General features: G+C 41.1%; 1 protein-coding gene across 3 annotated transcripts in view; it reads right to left on the bottom strand.

The window, feature by feature from the left end:
- Positions 1 to 425: 425 nt before the first annotated feature.
- C2H7orf31 (chromosome 2 C7orf31 homolog) overlaps positions 426 to 18,472 on the bottom strand; it is a 36,013-nt gene continuing 17,966 nt past the window's right edge. For 2 of the 3 annotated variants that reach the window (XM_038320805.2, XM_038320806.2), the window contains exons 5-10: positions 17,989 to 18,018; positions 15,174 to 15,355; positions 14,775 to 14,863; positions 5,603 to 5,777; positions 5,211 to 5,302; positions 426 to 1,661 (exon numbers count right to left, since the gene is read on the bottom strand). In XM_038320805.2, the coding sequence (XP_038176733.1) occupies positions 843 to 1,661; positions 5,211 to 5,302; positions 5,603 to 5,777; positions 14,775 to 14,863; positions 15,174 to 15,355; positions 17,989 to 18,018 (1,387 nt within the window). In that variant the 3' untranslated portion in view covers positions 426 to 842. The remainder of the gene's footprint in view (positions 1,662 to 5,210; positions 5,303 to 5,602; positions 5,778 to 14,774; positions 14,864 to 15,173; positions 15,356 to 17,988; positions 18,019 to 18,472) is intronic. The other variant, XM_038320807.2, reaches the window with a different exon arrangement.

The following is an 18,472-nucleotide window of genomic DNA, read 5'->3' as shown; positions in this document are numbered from 1 at the left end:
CCCACCAACTTATACATGTAATCTGTAATGTATGCATGCAGAACATTCAGGATTCACCTTCCCACCAACTTGACATACTTTTTGTTGAAGTTCTATAGTTTGGAAAGCCACTCTACCTTCAGTTAATTGGGGATTTAAATTCTATCCCAACCTCTTCTCTCTCTCTCTCTCTCTCTCTCTCTCTCTCTCTCTCTCTCTCTCTCTCCCCCCCTCCCTCTCTCTCCCCCTCCCTCTCTCTCCCTCTCCCCCTCCCTCTCTCCCTCTCCCTCCGTCTTTCCTCTCTCTCTCTCTTTCTCTCTCTCTCTCTCTCTCTCCTTTCCATAGCCCTGCTCTCCTACAACTCATTATGTAGACCAGGCTGGCCTTGAACTCAGAGATGAATTTTACCTTTTTTACCCATTATTTTGTGAAAACATTTACAGAGATTGTTGACATATCAATTTTATTAAGGCATGATACATTCTATAGTTGTCTGTCAAATCTTCAATATTTGAATTTTTTTCAACTTTTCATTTCTCGCAAAATGATGATGTACATTTTGTCTACACATTGATTTTCCTGATTTTGGGAAACTTCTTCAGAGTATAACTTGAAGATGAGACTAAAGACTATTCTTTTTTTTTTTGGCTCTGATATTTTGTTGACAAACTGTTAAATGTTTTGAGAAGTCAGGACATTATTTTGGTCACTCTGACCAGATCCTAACTTAATTTCTTAAAACACAAGGCTCATTAATGTCAACATGGCTCATTACAGAAACAGAATCTAGCCAAATGCAGGGAATTCTGTGACATATTTTATTTTCTTGCAAGAGGCTTGGTTTTGAAGGAAGAGGGAATATCTCAGTTGTAGAAATAATGGGCATTATGGCCATAGAACTGATGTCTCATCCCACAGTTTATTTTATCCCTGAGATCTTTTTGTTCTTCGTGGATGGAGTCATGCAAATGTCTCTGTGCCATGGACTTTGAAAATGAGTTCCTAAGATCAAGTAGGTTGGTCTGAGGGTTGGGTACTCCAGCGTTAGGAATCCATCCCAAAATAGGTCTTATTTCTTCATTGCTTTCCATGTCCATGCCCAAATACTCTGGCTTACTTAAAAAGTTGTCAAAAGCGAAATCATCCATTTCTGTTTTGTTATATAGAATATTAGACTTACTGAGGTGAACAGGGTTCTGACAAGTAGTATATGGATCACGGAAAGCAGATTTAAGTGGTTCGTAGTCAATGTAATGGTTTGACTTAGAGTAGGATACGGGTAGGGGTTTCATTTCCAACTGTCTCCAGTACAAATCATCTGTCTTTTTGGTGTCTGTGATCTTTGGAAGTGATGTTAGGTCAAAAAGACTACTCATCTCTTTTCTTGGACAACGAGTTGGGGGTGTATAGGTAGACATCAAGCCTTGTTCTTCCTTAATCTTCTGTTCAATATCCTGGTTTTTATGAGTAATTCCAGGGAGGAGGTTATCATTCATTGCCATCACTTCTGTAGTACTGGGTATGAATGTATGAAAAGCACACAAAACCCTAGGGGTACAATCTGGACAGGAAGGTGGTCCTTGCTGCACCATAGCCTCCAGAGGTCGCTGGTTCTGAATAAGTCGGGCAATTCGACCTTCCAAAGGCCTGGGAGGTTTTAAGGCAGGATGGAATTTTTCTTGCTATACCAGTGGAATAAAGAGGAGAAAAAAAATCAACTGATTAGTAAATGTAGCATTATAATAATATGGCTACAAGTTACCCATTTTTACAATCAGGAAGTAGAGTGGTAGAAGCATACACACTAAGATTCCTTGGTATTTATTTGAATACATTGAATTCTGGGCCCAAGTAAGTACATCTTTCTTTTAGCGGCTTTTGGTAAATGGAAAATAAGTTTTATTTGGCTATAGACAAGCTTTCCGGTATGGGAATTTTTGGCTTTTCAAAATTTCAGAGATACAAAGAACTCACTAGACTAAAACTTAGAGAGCAGGACTGCATTAACTATCCTGTGCAGGTGGTTTTTTTTTTTTTTTTTTTTTTTTGAGACAGAGTTTAATTAGCTCTTGTAGACAGGATGGCCTTGAACTCACAGAGATCCACCTGCCTCTGCAGGTGCTGGGATTAAAGGCGTGCACCACCACTGCCCAGTTTATCCTGTGCAGTTGTTTAAACAGGTAGGCAAGGCAGAGTTCTTAAACCCAGGGTGAATCAGAATCACCTTCAGAGCTGGCAGAAAGGAGTTCCTAAGCTTTAGTTCTAAGACTAGGACTTGTAAGGTCTACTGTGGGGTTCTGGGATCTGCTTGTTCTGGGAGGTTGGGTAAGAGAGAACAAACCCGTGCACTTTGAGCTATCCTCCTTACTCAGGATCACACATTTTAACAATGCCTCAGGTGCAGCTAAGGCAGGCGGCATGCTAAGTGCTTTGAGAAGCATTGTCTGAGGTGTTCAGTCAATGCCTTTTTTACTGGTTTTAGGGGCTGAGCACAGGGCCTTGCACATGCCAATCACATGCTTTGCCACTGAGCTGTACCCACTACCCCATGTGTGTTTAAAGATTTATTTATTGTGTATATAGTATCCTGCCTGCATATATCCCTGCATGCCAGAAGAGGGCACCAGAACTCATTACGGATCGTTGTGAGCCACCATGTAGGTACTGAGAATTGAACTCAGGAATCCGGGAAGAGCTGCCAGTGCTCTTAACCTGTGAGCCATCTCTCCAGCCCCTTGAAGTGTTTTTAAAGTATGGATTCAACCAGGCTTAGAAACTGCAAAAAATAAAAGGCATATTCAGGATACTATTACTGGAGCTATGTGGGTAGGGGAGGAGGGAAGAGGTGGCCTATGACGGCATGGATGATGATGTGTTCTGTATTGTGGCAGAGGTTTGAATGAAAGCTGTATGCTTTTGTTTTAACAAATGTACATTTACTATTTGTACAATTTTATTGAATATATTCTTCACATTGAATGAAAAACAGAAAAAATTTAACTCTGGTAAATGGCATGAATGTGAAATCTTAATGGATAAAGTATATTAAGGTCTGTACTTCACTCTAAAATGTGCAAAAATGACAAAAATATTTGTAGATGGTTGAAGGGAATAGATTATGCAAAAGACTGAGTATAATGAAGTGTTGGGATAGAATATAACTGGTGAGTATACAGGTCTTAAATGAAAATTATTTCTATGATTGAAAAAAATTACAATAATATGCTAAAGAAAACACCAAAGAGCAGTATATGAATGTAAATATCAGGGGAAAGGTAATAATAATGAGTGTGTGGGGGCAGGAGCTAGGGATGTGGTTCAGTTGGTTGAATACTTACTTAGAATCTTGGGCTCAATCTGCAGTACCTCATAAAACTGGGAATAGGCTCACAAGTTTGTAACCCAAGCGTTAGGGAAACAGACACGGATTGGAGCTCCAGTCATCCTGAGCCACTAGAGTCTGAGGCGAGCCTGAGCTACTAGAGTCTGAGGCCAGCCTGAGCCGCTAGAGTCTGAGGCCAGCCTGAGCTACTAGAGTCTGAGGCCAGCCTGAGCCGCTAGAGTCTGAGGCCAGCCTGAGCCGCTAGAGTCTGAGGCCAGCCTGAGCCGCTAGAGTCTGAGGCCAGCCTGAGCCACACGAGAGCCGGCGTCTAAGGAAGAGCGGTGACGGCACAGCGACAGCGCGTGGACTTGGAGCAGAAAGGACTCTGGGCGTCCCTTTGGTCCCTTTGGATTATGCCAGTTGGAGAAATTTCCATACTGATCACTGATCCAGTCCATCAGATTTTAGTGAATGTACTATCAGTCAAAGAAAGACCCCAGCCTTCTGATAGGTTTACTGTATTTGCCATTAAATAAAAGGATATTGGGTTTTAATAGTATCTGCTACATGAGCAACAGCTTTTAGTACTTTTTCTTTTGATCTGTCACAGGCTGGCTTTGAACTTGGTATGAAGCTGAGCATGACCTTCTTCAACTCCCGAACCCATCACCTCCACTTTTCAAGTTCTGGAATTATACTATTTACTATTTGTACAATTTTATTGAATATATTCTTCACATTGAATGAAAAACAGAAAAAAATTTAACTCTGGCAAATGGTATGAATGTGAAATCTTAATGGATAAAGTATATTAAGGTCTATACTTCACTCTAAAATGTGCAAAAATGACAAAAATATTTGTAGATGGTTGAAGGGAATAGATTATGCAAAAGAATTATAGGTATGTGCCACCATAAGGTGCCAAGCAATCAGACCGGGATTTTGTGCATGCTAAGGCAGGTCATTACCAACTGAACAACGTCTCTAAGCCAAGTACTTGTATTTCATTCTGAAAAAAGCTTCGCAGGGATTTTTATCACCACTAAGACATGCTTTCGTGGAGTTGGTCCCATAAGTTGAGCACACCTCAGTATCAGAGCATATATCTAATCCAACAGAGAGTGCCTATCCAAGTGCAAAATCAAAGCAACGGAAAGACCTGTGGTGGCTGATAAAGCAGTGTATGGGCCCAGCTCAGGTGTTTGATTTGATATCCCCGTCACAAATGCTCAAGCTAATATAAAATTAAAGTGCTCAGTGTGATCTAAAATAATCCCTATTTTCACATGCTTAGAGTTTTATATATATATTTCTATAAATTTATAGCTTTGAAATTAGGTTTTCAAAATTTGTATTTATAGAGGATAAACCAACACGTGAATATGATATCCTTTAAATAACTGATCTAGTGGATTATATATTTTATTATAGGGCTTGATAATTTCTTTCAAGACATTTTTATAATCAATTCTCTAAATGACACAGGCAAAAATTTATTGGCTTTTGATTGTAATTCAGCCAACTCTCAATTATTATGACTACCAGGAAGAAGTTATTAATTTCCTCAAAAGTAATGGAATGTGTAAGATACACAATTTTATTAGGAATCATGAAATTACTAGTTAAGCTTTACTCATTATAGGCAAATTCTTTTGTGAATTATTTTATCAAGAGTAGCATGATAGAAAATATGTTTAAAATATAGGACTATGAAGAAGTTTTGTTTTTCCAATACAAAAACGGGTACCCAAATCAGTTCCAATAAGTTCAGAATTATCTTTCAAAAGCAATTAGATTTTCTTTTTGTTTGGGTGGCCACCAATATTTAAGACACAAAACATGGGAAAAGCAAGGAGACAGGGCTGGATATTCTCCCCCAAATAACTGAGAGTTGTCTGTAATTACTTACAGGCTGTGGGTCAAATCCTATCTGTCCAGTTAGCTCTGCTACCTCTTTTTCATGGTAATCATCCAGCTCAAGGGGGCTCATGGGTCCTAGACCTTAATAGAAACATTGTCTTATTATTTTGGTAGAGTAAATGAAGAACAGTTATTAAACTACTTGTTACGTAGGAAAACCTACTCGTTCTCTTTATCATATAAATTAGAGCCAATAAAATAGAAACCAGCCCAACTTCCCTGCTACCCACTTAAGAGAGAAGCTGAGCTCTCCCGCTAATTTGGATTAGTTTTTATAACGAGTCTCGGGACAGAACATCAGGAGATGGAAGCTTGTGCTAGAGAGTGTTCACTGAGTGTCCCTTGTCTGCTCTCATGACTTGTGTTAGTGTGAACTCATACCTGTGAAGTCATGAGCGTATGAAGTGATCCAGTGGGACTTCTCAAGATTTCTTTGTATATTGGCTTCCTTTGCAGAGTCCACAACATCCCATGGGTTCAATGATGTGTTAGGAGCAAAGGTTTTAGGAGGTTTGGGGTAGAATACTGGCTTGTTTTTCTCAACACATTTAGGAAACTAGAATATGAACATAAAGATTGCTGTTATTAATTGTATCTAACTGAATAAGGGCTGGTTCACTGTCCCAACAGGCAAACAGTTAAGGTCACTTTCTGTATTAATTACCATATTCAAGCCAGGCATGGTGGGTGTAATTATAACCACATTTTATCAAGGAGATGCTAACATCTCCTTTAAAAGTCTCTGAGAACTTAGGTTGCAGTTTGTCCCTGAATATTCTACTTCTGGTATAGTTTCATTAGACATACAGAGGGTTCTGTGTGCAGTTGGCTGACCTGACTAAAAGTGATTGCTTCTTTGTTGGCAGAGATATGGAGACACAAACATGCTGAAGCCAAGCTAGGGAGGAGGTGTGCGGTATGGAACATTATGAACATTATGCCACCTGATGCCTGCAAGCCAAGCCCGCCTTTAATGTTTGCAGGGTCTGGGGTTTAAAGTACAGGTGGAAACCTGCCATTTGTCCAAACAGTTCCGCTAAAAGCAACAAATATACTAGTTCTTACTTTGACACGCAATTTTAACCACCCAGAAAACCAGTTCCAAATTCAGCCTTGTTAGTCTGTTACAAGTTTTGCACTAAGACATGGTGGTTCAGGTAGAGCCAGTTTTGCTGCTCGGAGCCTCAGGTCCTGTAGTGCTCTCTTATACTTGCCCCGTCCTCCCGCCACTCCCATTCCATCCAGTAGTCCTCTCGGGCTACCCTTTAGCTCAGCTGTATACAGGCTGGGGATGTATCAACCTTTAAGACGGTACAAAGGAGTGTCCCTAGACTGGTGTGTGCTGGGAAATGAACATATGTTGCAGATGGACACAATCTCCTTATTCTGTTAAGTCCCATCCCCACAGGGAGGAACACAGCAAGAGGAAGGGAAAGGAATAATCATGAAAAGTTCCTAGGCCTAGGGGTGACAATGTTGTTAGCATTCTTGTAATGTTGAAGTAAGTGGAAGACTCATGTAAAAGGCACTTGTGAATGGGTCTCAAGAAATATTAAATAATTACCTTTATATACCATTAATTAACCTATGGCTTGCTTACTCAGAGGCAAAGAAAGCCCCTTTAAAAGTATCTACTTGAGGGCTGGAGAGATGGCTCAGCAGTAAAGAGCATTGACTGCTCTTCCAGAGGTCTGAGTTCAATTCCCAGCAACCACATGGTGGTTCACAACCATCTATAATGAGATCAAGCATACATGCAGGCAAAACACTGTATACATAATAAATAAATCTTAAAAAAATATCTATTTGAGCTGGGTTTTGGCAGGTAGATCTGTGAGTTCAAGGCCAGCCTGGTCTACAGAGCAAGTTCCAGGACAGCCAGAGTCACACAGAGAAACCCTGTATCAAAAAACAACAAAAAAATCTATTCGATATAATTATTAAATTTTATTTGTGTTTGTAAGCAATATATGTGTGTTTCTGTGAGTTTATGTATACCACCTGTGTGTAGGAGCCCACAGAAGCCAGAAGGGAGTGTTGGATCTGGAACTGGACTTGCAGGCAGTTGCAGATGCTGGGAAACAAAGTCCTCTGTGTCTCCTTATCTTTTCCATCATTTGCAGAGCTAGCTTATTTGATAAAACATGGACCTTATTCAAGTACTGTCCTAAGAGGCGAGGCTAATGCGCTTTATGCTGAAATGCAGCCTAGGACATGGGAAATCAAATAGGAAATGCAAGACGTAGATCTGTGCTGTCTTGGCAGGGGTTAAGAACCAGGAAACATCTGAGTCAGAGTCTGTGAAGGTGATGCTGTTCTGAGGGGGTGGTGAGAGAGGAGCTGACAGCAGTCATGACAGGTGTTCACTGGGGAAGGGTACACCCAGTGTAGAACATGTATGTACCTGACAAAGGTAAGCAAAGGCAGGAAGGGCTCCAGTTGCTGCCCCATTTCATTCTAGGAAGACACTCCAGTTTACAAGAGTGATGTTATGTTTTCAGCAGCGCCCACAAAATAGATGTAGCTTAGTAATTTGTGTGTGTGTGTGTGACCAGAAGAGCTCCTGTGACCTGTTTGTCACCCTTGAGATGGGTCTCTCACGAGCCAGTAGCTAGAGCCTTAGCAACCTTCCTGCCTCTGTCCCATTCTCTGCATAGATACAGGCTTGCACATACCACATCTGGCTCCCTCCCCCCAGACACAGTTTCTCTGTGTAACATCTCTGGCTGTCCTGGAACTCTGTAGACCAGGCTGTCCGGGAACTCACTCTGTAGATCAGGCTGTCCTGAAGACTAGGCTGGCCTCCACACTGGCTTTTATGTGAGCACTGGGATACGAACTCAGGTCCTCATGCTTGTGCAGCAAGTCTCTCACCCACTTAGCCATCTTCCCAGGACCATAGCTCAATTTTTAATAAACAATTACTAAATTGATACTTATTAAATATAGAATTATGTGCAAAGTTCTGAGGCCTCTGTACTAGGCACCAAAACTTTGTAAGTCTCCATTAAAACATTAGTAAATCATATAGTGGTGATACAATAAATGACATTTTAAATCTTTTCCTTTGCTTGTGCTTTAGTGTAGAATCATGGGGCTTCCTCAGGTTTAGCAAAGGAGTAAGAGAAGGTTTATTGTAGATATCAGATCACCCTCTGGAAGGACTTTAGCATTTTCAGACACTAGTTTTTTTTTATTGGATCCTATTTCATTTAATTACACTATCACACTAATAAATTATGATTGTGAGCTTTGATTACTTACATATGGAATGAAAAAAGAAGCAAATGGGAATAAATAAAGTGACAGATTTTTCTGGCATCTAGTTAGGACATTAGAAGAAAGGCCTGAAGGGAAGCGGGAGAGCATTGCTGGTCCAGTGAGGATGACGGCTACTCCAGCTCCGTTTCACTTCTCAGGCTAAGTGGGAGGCGGTTTCAGGGCAGCATGGAGACGAATACTCGTAGGCATCCAGTTGTTCTATTTAAATGTCACTTAAATTTACTTAAATTGCTTGTGTGCTTGCCAATTTTTTTTTTATGGCCCTTTAAGCATGAGTGTAGATTCGAGGTCTATAGTGGAGTGACAGCTGTCCCAGGAATGAAGCTACTGGAGTAGGTGAGCAGTTTCAATTCATATGGTGAAGTAAGTGAGCTCTCTTTCAAAGAGAAGCCAAGGCTTTGTTTAGATACTTAGAGTTAAGGAAAGATGTTTTGTAATGGACATTAAATTAAATAGCCTTGGAGAGGCTTTGAAAATGGTTTAAATTAAGTTTAAAGTTAGGGAAGTGTATGGAACCTCCTTCTGGGATCATGTCTCATTTTACTCAAAAGATGATTACAAATTACATTTCATCCTAAAGACATTTTATATCACAAACCTAATGTTAAATTACTCTGCTCTTGAGAAACAAAAGGGCAAAGAAATTTAGGCACCTCAGCAAATAGTGACATAAACAGCTCAGAATAATCAAATATTAAAACTTGCTTATGTTTACCAATTGTAAAAGAAAAGGAATGTGTAATGGCTGGAAATAGCTAGAGAGATCTCAGAAAGAAGAGAGAAGCAGCAAGAGACAACCTGGTTTGAGCATCGAGTACTCAGGAATGATTCGGTGGGAAACGGAGACAGATCCAATGGGGTCTGGGTGGGAATGAGGTACCTGGAGCTCTTTGATCCTGACAGAATAAGTTTCACGTGTGTATCAGGGAGAACGAGGACAAGATGGCATTCAAACTATTCTGTTAAAAACTGAGTCCCAGCGGCCAGTAAGACGGCTCAGTGGGCAACAGTGCTTGCCATGACGCCTAACAACCTGAGTTTCATCTCAGAATCCTTGGAAGAAGGAGAGAACTGACACCTAGAAGTTGTCCTCTGACCCCCTCATGCATTTATACCCAGCACACACGCATGCACACACACGCTATTGTAACTTAAACATTAAAACGTTAAGTCCTTGATAATTTACAAGAGTAAGCCTTCTTTCCAATTTCACCATTTAAAAAAATGTTTCCAGGTTAGCAAAGCATAGTCTTGGGAATATTGCCCAAAGTAGCTACAGTTACATTGATTATGATCTCACTATGCACTGGGGGCTTTCATTTGCATCTCCTTCTTGGGACAGAACTTTCAAGTACATTTTATCTTGTCCTGTCTTCATTTATTAGGACACTGAGGCACTGAAGAGCTAAATGGAGCCGTTACCCAGGTCATAGAGCTGGTAGGTTTTAGAGCCAGAAACTGGCTGCTTTAGATGGTTACCAACGTTAATCACACTTTCTTGATGGTTTACACAGGAAATGCCAACTACAGTTTCTGGAGTTTCCTCCTTGTGGTAGGTAACATGGCAGAAAAGGCTTATCTGATTGTCACCATCGTTTCCATGCATGTGGTACAGAGAAAGACAATTACTATTCTACAGTTTGAGTCTTTGAACGGCCTTCCTGCTGTGGATCCAACCCCGAGAATGACTGTGTTTCACAGTGAAGCAGAGGGTGAGAGCCACTGCTCTAGTGATAGGAAGCGGCTCGTACTGCATAAACTTTGTTACTACAAACAAAATGCTGGGGAGAAAAATGACACCGTTGATCTCTCCTAGTCAGGTGGTGAGAGAAGGGAAATGGGAGAGGACTGGTTCAGGGGATAACCCCGAGTTCACAAAAAGAAAAAGACAAGGACTGGAGAGGTGGCTCAGAGGTTAAAATCACAGGCTGCTCTTGCAGAGGACCAGACAGCGGCTCACAGCCGTCTGTACTCCAGTTCCACTTTTCTGACCTCCACAGGCATCAGACATGCTCATGGCACACATGTATGCAAGTAAACACTCATACACATAAAACCAAAAGTAAAATAAAATGGGCCTGGCGTACCTAAGGGACTCTGGCCAGCTTGAGTGTGGCAAGCACAGCTCTAGCAGGCTGCGCCCTTCTGTCTATTTCCCTGTGCCTTGCTAGAAAACTGACAGATTACATTCTAGCTAGCCATAAAGATCTATTCCCTTATTTGGCCACTCCCTCTTCCTGAGGCTGACTACCAAGGTCCAGCTATTGAAGTACTGAAGTCCAGAAATCAGAATCCCCCTTTGGGTCACCTAATTAACATGCCCAATTAAAATTAAACAACCCATCCTAACATAGGGTTCCCCCTTTTCCTTTATAAACTCCCATTTCCCTATGTGCCACGCCTGTCTACTCTACCCAGAGACAGCTCTTTGACAAGTGCTCCTTCCCTTGTCCCCTGTTCCCTAACTCCTTTACACCACATCCTAGCCCATTCTGACAATGGCCTCCCTCCCCTTCTTCTCCTCTTAAAGACCACACCTGCAAAGTCATTTGCTGCTGTTTTTCTGCCAGAGTCAGAAAGCAGCCACTTTAACTTTTCTTCCCCACTTAATAAAGGATCGCTGTGAAAACAGTGTTTGGGTGTGGTTTGTGCCTAATCCGGGGTCTGGGAGGAAGCCCCTGCTGTCCAGGGGGGTCTCCTTCATAACCTCCCATTTAGCTCACTATCAGTTTTATTTTTGTCAGTGCAAAACTTGATTAAAGTCAGGAATGAGCCCGAAGAATGATCAAAAAGTTGAAAATTAAAACTAGTTAGAACAGATCACAAAGTGAGATTAAACATTAGAGACATGAACAAGAATAAAGCCAGTGGAAAATCTATGTATAAAGACTGTGTATGAATGATGTAGTTCAGTGCCCTGGGTTCCATCCCCAGCACTGCATAAAACCACTGTGGTGGCACATACCTGTAATCCTAGCACTTGGGAGGGAGGCAGGAGGATCATGAGTTTAGGTCATTCTTGGCTCCTTACCAAGAACAATGCCAGTCTGGGCTATGGGAGATTCTGTTACAAGCAAACAATCCCCCTGAAAAACATCATAGAAGATATAAATACAAAAATACTCTCTTCTCAAAGAAGTTGTCATTTAGTTGATGAGCTATAAAATTAATTGTGAGAAGTTATTGACTATAGAGTACGGGAGGTGTTAGCAGAGAAGAAAATAATTCCTGCTGGACTAATAATATTTTCTTATGTACTATTTCCAGTTTTTATATTATTCCCCAAACTTTCCACGTTTGTAGGCCAGCTTTATTGAAATCATACAGATAATTAATCAAAGCTCAAAAAGAAACAATATGCCTCCTGTATCACTGAGACATCAGATGCCATCAACGGACAACTAATAACTAGAACAGCGGTCTCCTGACTTGGATCCCAGCTATGTTTGTTAGCTGAGACCTGGAAAATGAACAAATTTTAGACAGGCAGAAAGACCCTGGAATGGTTGCTGGAGAGATGGCTGAGCAGAGGTCCTGAGTTCAATTCCCATGGTGTTTCACAGCCATCTATAGTGGGCTCAGATGCCCTCTGGCACATGCAGAAAGAGCACTCTCATACATAAAGCAAATCTTAAAAAGAAAGAAAGGAGGAAGGAAGGAAGGAAGGAAGGAAGGAAGGAAGGAAGGAAGGAAGGAAGGAAGGAAGGAAGAATCTACTCGGGGGAAGAAGTAAGGTTGCCTCCAGAAGTCCTTCCTGACTCACTACACTGCTGGGCTTTATTGCCACTTGGGCAAAGAGGAACCCACAGAGGAGTGACAGGAAGGAAGCACATGGTAGAGACTTGGACTATGAGAGCATGAAATAATGGGGCAGTTGCAAAAATAACTTCTCGTATTTCTGTTGCTCTGGTAATAGATATTACCTGAATCAGAGACCCTTAATATTTTTATTTACTTGCAAGATTTTTAAATATATTAGTTTATTTTTTAAGTAAATAATTTTAAAAGATAGAAAAAAAGTCAGAGATCCAGTTAAAATGATTGTGTAAAGGGTTCTTTTAGACATACTTTAAAACACAACAGGGCCAGGTGGTGGCAGCACACACCTTTAATTCCAGCACTTGGGAGGCAGAGGCAGGCAGATCTCTGTGAGTTCAAGGCCAGCCTGGTCTACAAGTGCTAGTTCCAGGACAGGCTTGAAAGCTACTGAGAAACCCTGTTTTGAAAAACAAAACAAAACAAAACAAAAACTACGCAACAGGAATTGTTTACTTTGTTGATAGTTGTTTGTCACTATTGTGACCACATGTGGACTGCCACAATGATTTTTCAGGTAAAACTCAGATGTTTCCAATCTTCCATTTTTAATTGCTTACCTAACTCACAAATTCTTGGGTTCAAGGAGCTACTATCTGGAAGGACCTGACACTGCCTTTTAGAAACCACTCGGTCAATACATGGTAGCTATTATTATTTTCAAATGTCTAGATATGTTCTCTCATGACTGATAATTTCCCTCTTATCTATGTGGAGCTCTGGTACAGAGGTGAAAGTGGAGACAAGTCTCACAGACCTGGACTCTAACCATTACATAGTCATAAACTTGAGTTTCAGTGTCCCGTTCTGTGAAATGGGCTTGGTGGTAGTAATCTTAGAACATTACTTTAAGAATTAAATGATATAGTGGTGAATGCTTTTAATCCCAGCACTCGGGAGGCAGAGTCTGGTGGATCTCTGTGAGTTTGGGGCCAGCCTGGTCTACAGAGCTAGTTCCACGACAGGCAGGGCTGTACACAGAGAAACCCTGTCTCCAAAAAGAAAAAAAGAGTTAAATAGTGTATCTTGAAGTGGTTTGTGCACAGCAATTTAACATATTATGCTTTCTTTTAGACTTTGATACAAATGTATTAATAATGACTGGAATAAAAATGGCTCATAAACTCGGGAGGCAGAGGCAGGTGGATCTCTGTGAGTTCGAAGCCAACCTGGTCTATAAGAGCTAGTTCCAGGACAGGCTCCAAAGCTACCTCAGAGAAACCCTGTCTTGAAAAAAAACAAAGCAAAAAAGAAAAACAAAAAGACAAAGACACTTGTGTTTCCTTCAAACTACGTACTGTCTTTGTCTTATAACTCTGGAAATGCCCATAACTATCACAAGTATATGAAATCAGCTGATAAAATAAAAGATGTGGAAGTGAAATTGCAGACTTTTCCTCTAAATATAAACAGTCCATTGCTGGGGAATATTATTTTGAGGCATGTTACTTTTGTTTATGCTGCATTTGATTAACTGTGAAGCTGTGGTTGTTTGCCTGCGTAACACACCTGATGGTCCTAATAAAGAGATGAATGGCCAATAGTGAAGCCGAAGTAAGAATAGGCTGGCTAGCAGGCAGAGCATATAAAGAGAGAAAGAGGAGCAAGAGAACAAGAAGAGGAGGACATCAGGGGCCAGTCACCCAGCTACACAGCAAACCATGGAGAAAGAGGTAAAGAGAGGCATACAGAAATAAAGATAAAGCCCAGAGGCAAAAGGCAGTTGGGATAACTCAAGTTAAGGAAAACTGGCAAGAAAAACACCAAACTAAGGCTGGGCATTCAAAAGTAATAATAAGCCTCTGTGTGATTAATTTAAGAGCTGGGAGGTGGGCTCCTCAAATGCCAGAAGAATAAAACATCCTACAACAGTCCACCATGTGCACTGTAGTGCGTTTGACATATGCAGTGACATATGTACGTGTGTGATGACTGGCATGTATATGTGAAGGAGCACATGCGTGCATCCTTGTGGAGGCCAGAGGTTAACACTGGGCGGCGTCCTCTGTCATTATCCATGTTAGAATCATAAGGCAGGGTCTCACTAAATTTGGAGATCACTGATTCAGCAAGGCTGGCTGGCCAGGGTCGCCTTGCATCCCAGCCTTTTGTATAGGCACTGGAGATCTGAACTCAGGTTCTCATGCTTGCACAGCAAATTCTTTACCCACTGAGCCATCTACCCAGCCATCTTGTATACTTTATAAGTGTATTAGGTTAAAAGGTATTAATTCTGGGCTGGAGAGATGGCTCAGTGGTTAAGAGCATTGCCTGTTCTTCCAAAGGTCCTGAGTTCAATTCCCGGCAACCACATGGTGGCTCACAACCATCTGTAATGGGGTCTGGTGCCCTCTTCTGGCCTGCAGGCATACACAGACAGAATATTGTATACATAATAAATAAATAAATAAATAAATATTTTTTAAAAAAGGTATTAATTCTGAAAGATACTTACATCATAATATACACCCTGACCTGGCCAAGTCAGTGCTTTTTTCTTTGAATCCATGGGATAATCAAGCAGTTCGTATCTGTAAGGGTTACCTGAAAATCGAAGCAAGAGTAGTTATTCTGAAGAGATCAGAGCAACCCAGACCTATGGGTGAGTAAGAAACAAGACCAGGAAGAGATATTCTGTTTCTACCACAGATGCTGTGCTCGCAGTGCAGTCACGAGTGTCTGCAGTCTGATTTAACCGGTGTGCAGTGTGCTCTCGGCTGACTGCTGGGGCATCTTTCCGAACAGTGGGACGAGGTTACTAGACCCTCTGCTCTCCTTGCTTTCTTTGATTGTACTACCGAGTTCTTGCCAATGATAAGAAGTCATACAGTTTTGATTTCATGTCACGTCTTACCTCTTGTCTTCAAAACGGTTGTGTCATAGGCCTTGGTTGGCACCGTAGGAGGGAAAGGCTGCTGTGTGCGGGCTTTAATGCCAGTGTAGAGGTCCTTAGGTGAGGTGAAGGTCGGAAACATGGCGCACCGGCTTGTGTGCGTATGGTAGGGATGTTCAATTGGATATGGTGAGCAGATTTCTCTAAGATTTATTGAGTAAATAAGAAAAGAGAAAGAAGTAAATAAAAACCCATCAAATATTTACTGGGGTCCTTTGCTGTGGCAGATGCTGTTCTGTCCACTGTGGAGACAGCCTAGACCATTACTATACTTACATAGCTAGCATTCTGTAGAATTTACTATAAACAATAAATCTTCTTAATTTTGCTAGATAAATAAAAACTAATTTAAAAATAATCATACCTAATTAATTATTAGCGAGTAGTTTTCCTAAATAGCTAATATAAAGCAGAGAATGTATTAATTTTACAGTTTGAAGGAAGTATAGGAAGAATTTTTTTGTGCTTTTTAACTTCCACATCATGTTTTAAGAAGATCCAAATATTTGATTTTATGGAATCATTTTGAGCATCTATTCCAGTAATGCAACACCTTGAACTGGACTTCCAACCCAGGCCATTTGTTCTTTGAGCAGTCAGCAACACACACACACACACACACACACACACACACACACACACAGAAGGAAAAGGTTAAGAAGGCAGAGAGATCTAATTTTGCTATTGTTGGAGAACTGGCATGAACTAAGGGAGAGTGTAGAAGCTGTGTGAGAGCCACAGAGTACAGAATGGTATTTACAATTAGAATTCAAGAAAACAAGACTGGTGTTAGAGGTTGAACTGTGTTTCCTCTTAAAATCTGTGGGTTGAAATCCTAACCCCAAAGGCCTTCTAGTATAAACTAATTTGGAAATAGGATCGTTGTACAAGTAATTAGACAAGAGGGGTCATACTAACGTGGGGTGGGCCCTTAATTTGAAGGCTGTGTGCTTAAAAGAGAGTTAAACTTGTACACAGGGAGGCCTACACTGAGAACGCCACGTGAGGACAGAACTGTGAGGACAGAGCTGTGTGCTAAAGACTGCCAGCAGACCCGGGCTGCTAGAAGGAGCGGACCCTCTACACCACAATACTCTACTCCTCGCCTGCCACTTAGAAGCTCACACTCAAGAAGGATGAACCCAAGAAATGAACCCCAAACAGGAGTTCTGCACAGGTTGTATTTTTAATACCCACCCCCAACCTTAACTTGGATTCTAACAGCTCTTTGAGTAGCTCTTTGCTTTAACTGAAACACAATTCTAAAATGTTAGCTTAACGTTCTCAGTCGGTGTGAGAGAATGTCGGTGGCCCAAGAGTACCTACTGCTCAGATCTGGTTTTTATGCTAGTTCCTGGTAAAAGGAACTCATGTTTCTTGAGGTTCTGGCTGATTCTTGGAGCAGACAGGAAATAAATAAGATGACTCAGAAATATCTTATAGTGCCAGAAAGTGATTAATAAAGGTTAAAAAAAGAGAAGAGAACAGAAACAACCCTCTCCACAGCCCCACTACAGTGTGGGAAATGTTAAAGAGTGCAGGGGAGATTCAACGAGTGGCTTATGGCAATTCAAGACACCAAACTAAGTGATCCTGGATTACTTCATGAGTTCCTAAACCAAAACAAACATCCACAAGGGTGAAATAAGTGATTAAAGAAAAATCACCAAAACCATCTCTCAAAAGAGTACGTAAAACTCCCATGCAGAATACCAAAGAAGAAAAAACCACCAAATTTTATACAGAGACTTACATAGCCCAGCCTGGCCTCAAACTCATTCTGTAGCTGAGGATGACCTTAAACTCATGATCTTCCTGTCTCTGTCTTCGGAGCTCTGGGCTTATAGGCATGTGCTGGGAATCAAACCCAGGGCCTTGGAGCATACTAGGCAAGTGCTCTACCATCTGAGCTCCATCCCAGCCCTAAATTAATTTGTGAAGGTGCTTTGCTCTTAAAAAGTAGTGCAGAATTCCAGACATCTTCTGCACACCTCAACTTTCTTCTTAAAAGCACAATGTGGAAGGAAGGACAAAAAGAGTAACCGCAGTGGGGAGGCTGTAAACATTCCCTAGTCCAGTGGTGGAGGGTCACGTCAGCAATAATCGAGTGGTCTTCCTCGAGTGGAGCAGGATAGTGTATAAACAGCACTTTATCTGTGTGGCCTTCCTCCCAAAACACACCACTCCAGTCTTACCATAAACAAAACAACAAAAACCAAAACAAACAAAAAAAAAACCCACAGTCAAATTCCATTTGCGGCCATTCTACAAATATTCTATAATCTTTAGAACTGTTAAGAATATCAAAACAAGTGAAGTCTAAGGTGCTGTCCCAGCTGAGAGACACCTGAAGAAACATGCCACTAAATGCAATATTGTGTTCTAGGTGCAATCCTGGAACAGAAAAAGGACAGCATGCAAAAATGACCAGATCTGAAGTGTGGACTTGTTACGGCACATTGTTCTTGCTTCTTTTGCTATGAAAAGCAAGCTGCTTGAATGTAAGAGGCTCACAGGAGGGAGAGTAGGGATATATGAAGAAATCTCTGTTTTAAATTCTAATGTCTATAATCCTAAAACTCTGTTGTACTAAAATTGCATTTAAGAGGACTGACTGAATATAAGTATAAATAGAAATATCAGTGCAATGGACTGCACCAGGCTGTCCTCCAGCAGGTATGTGTGTGGAGCTTTCTGTGCTCACACACAACTAAGTCATAAGCAATGCCATCATCTTTTATTATAATGGGGAGGAAAATATAAAGTATATACTTACCCTACTGTTGAATTAGGTGGTTTGGGTAACCTAAAATAAAAGCAGGACAGAAGTCCTAATTTAAGTTGGGGCTTTTAAAGGCTTGGATTCCTATTAGAAACTTAAGAATAGTAAGATATATCCTGTCTTTAGTCCACATTGACATGTAGGCAAATTTTTATTGCCTTGCACAATGGTAAGACACAGACATAGTATTTTCATATCCAAGTTGTTTATTGATCAATTTTTTAAAATTGATTCTAATTTAGTCCTGGTCACCAAAACCTTTTGCATTTTTTATTTGCAGAGAAGGTTCGGGGGCTGAGGCTCCTGTTCTTACCTCCTCTGTCATAATCAAGCAGTAGCCAGAGAGTCCTGAGAGCCTGACATCCCATGTGATGCAATTATGTGTCCTAAAGTGACCTGTGTGGCCTGGCTGGGGCTGGGTGTGCTTTGTCCCTTTGCCCACAGCTGCTGATATCTCATGACAGTAAATATTGTGCAA

The sequence above is a fragment of the Arvicola amphibius genome, chromosome 2 (genome assembly GCF_903992535.2).
Source record: "Arvicola amphibius chromosome 2, mArvAmp1.2, whole genome shotgun sequence".
In the NCBI taxonomy this organism is placed as follows: domain Eukaryota; kingdom Metazoa; phylum Chordata; class Mammalia; order Rodentia; family Cricetidae; genus Arvicola; species Arvicola amphibius.
This window is presented reverse-complemented; position numbering and strand designations above follow the sequence as displayed.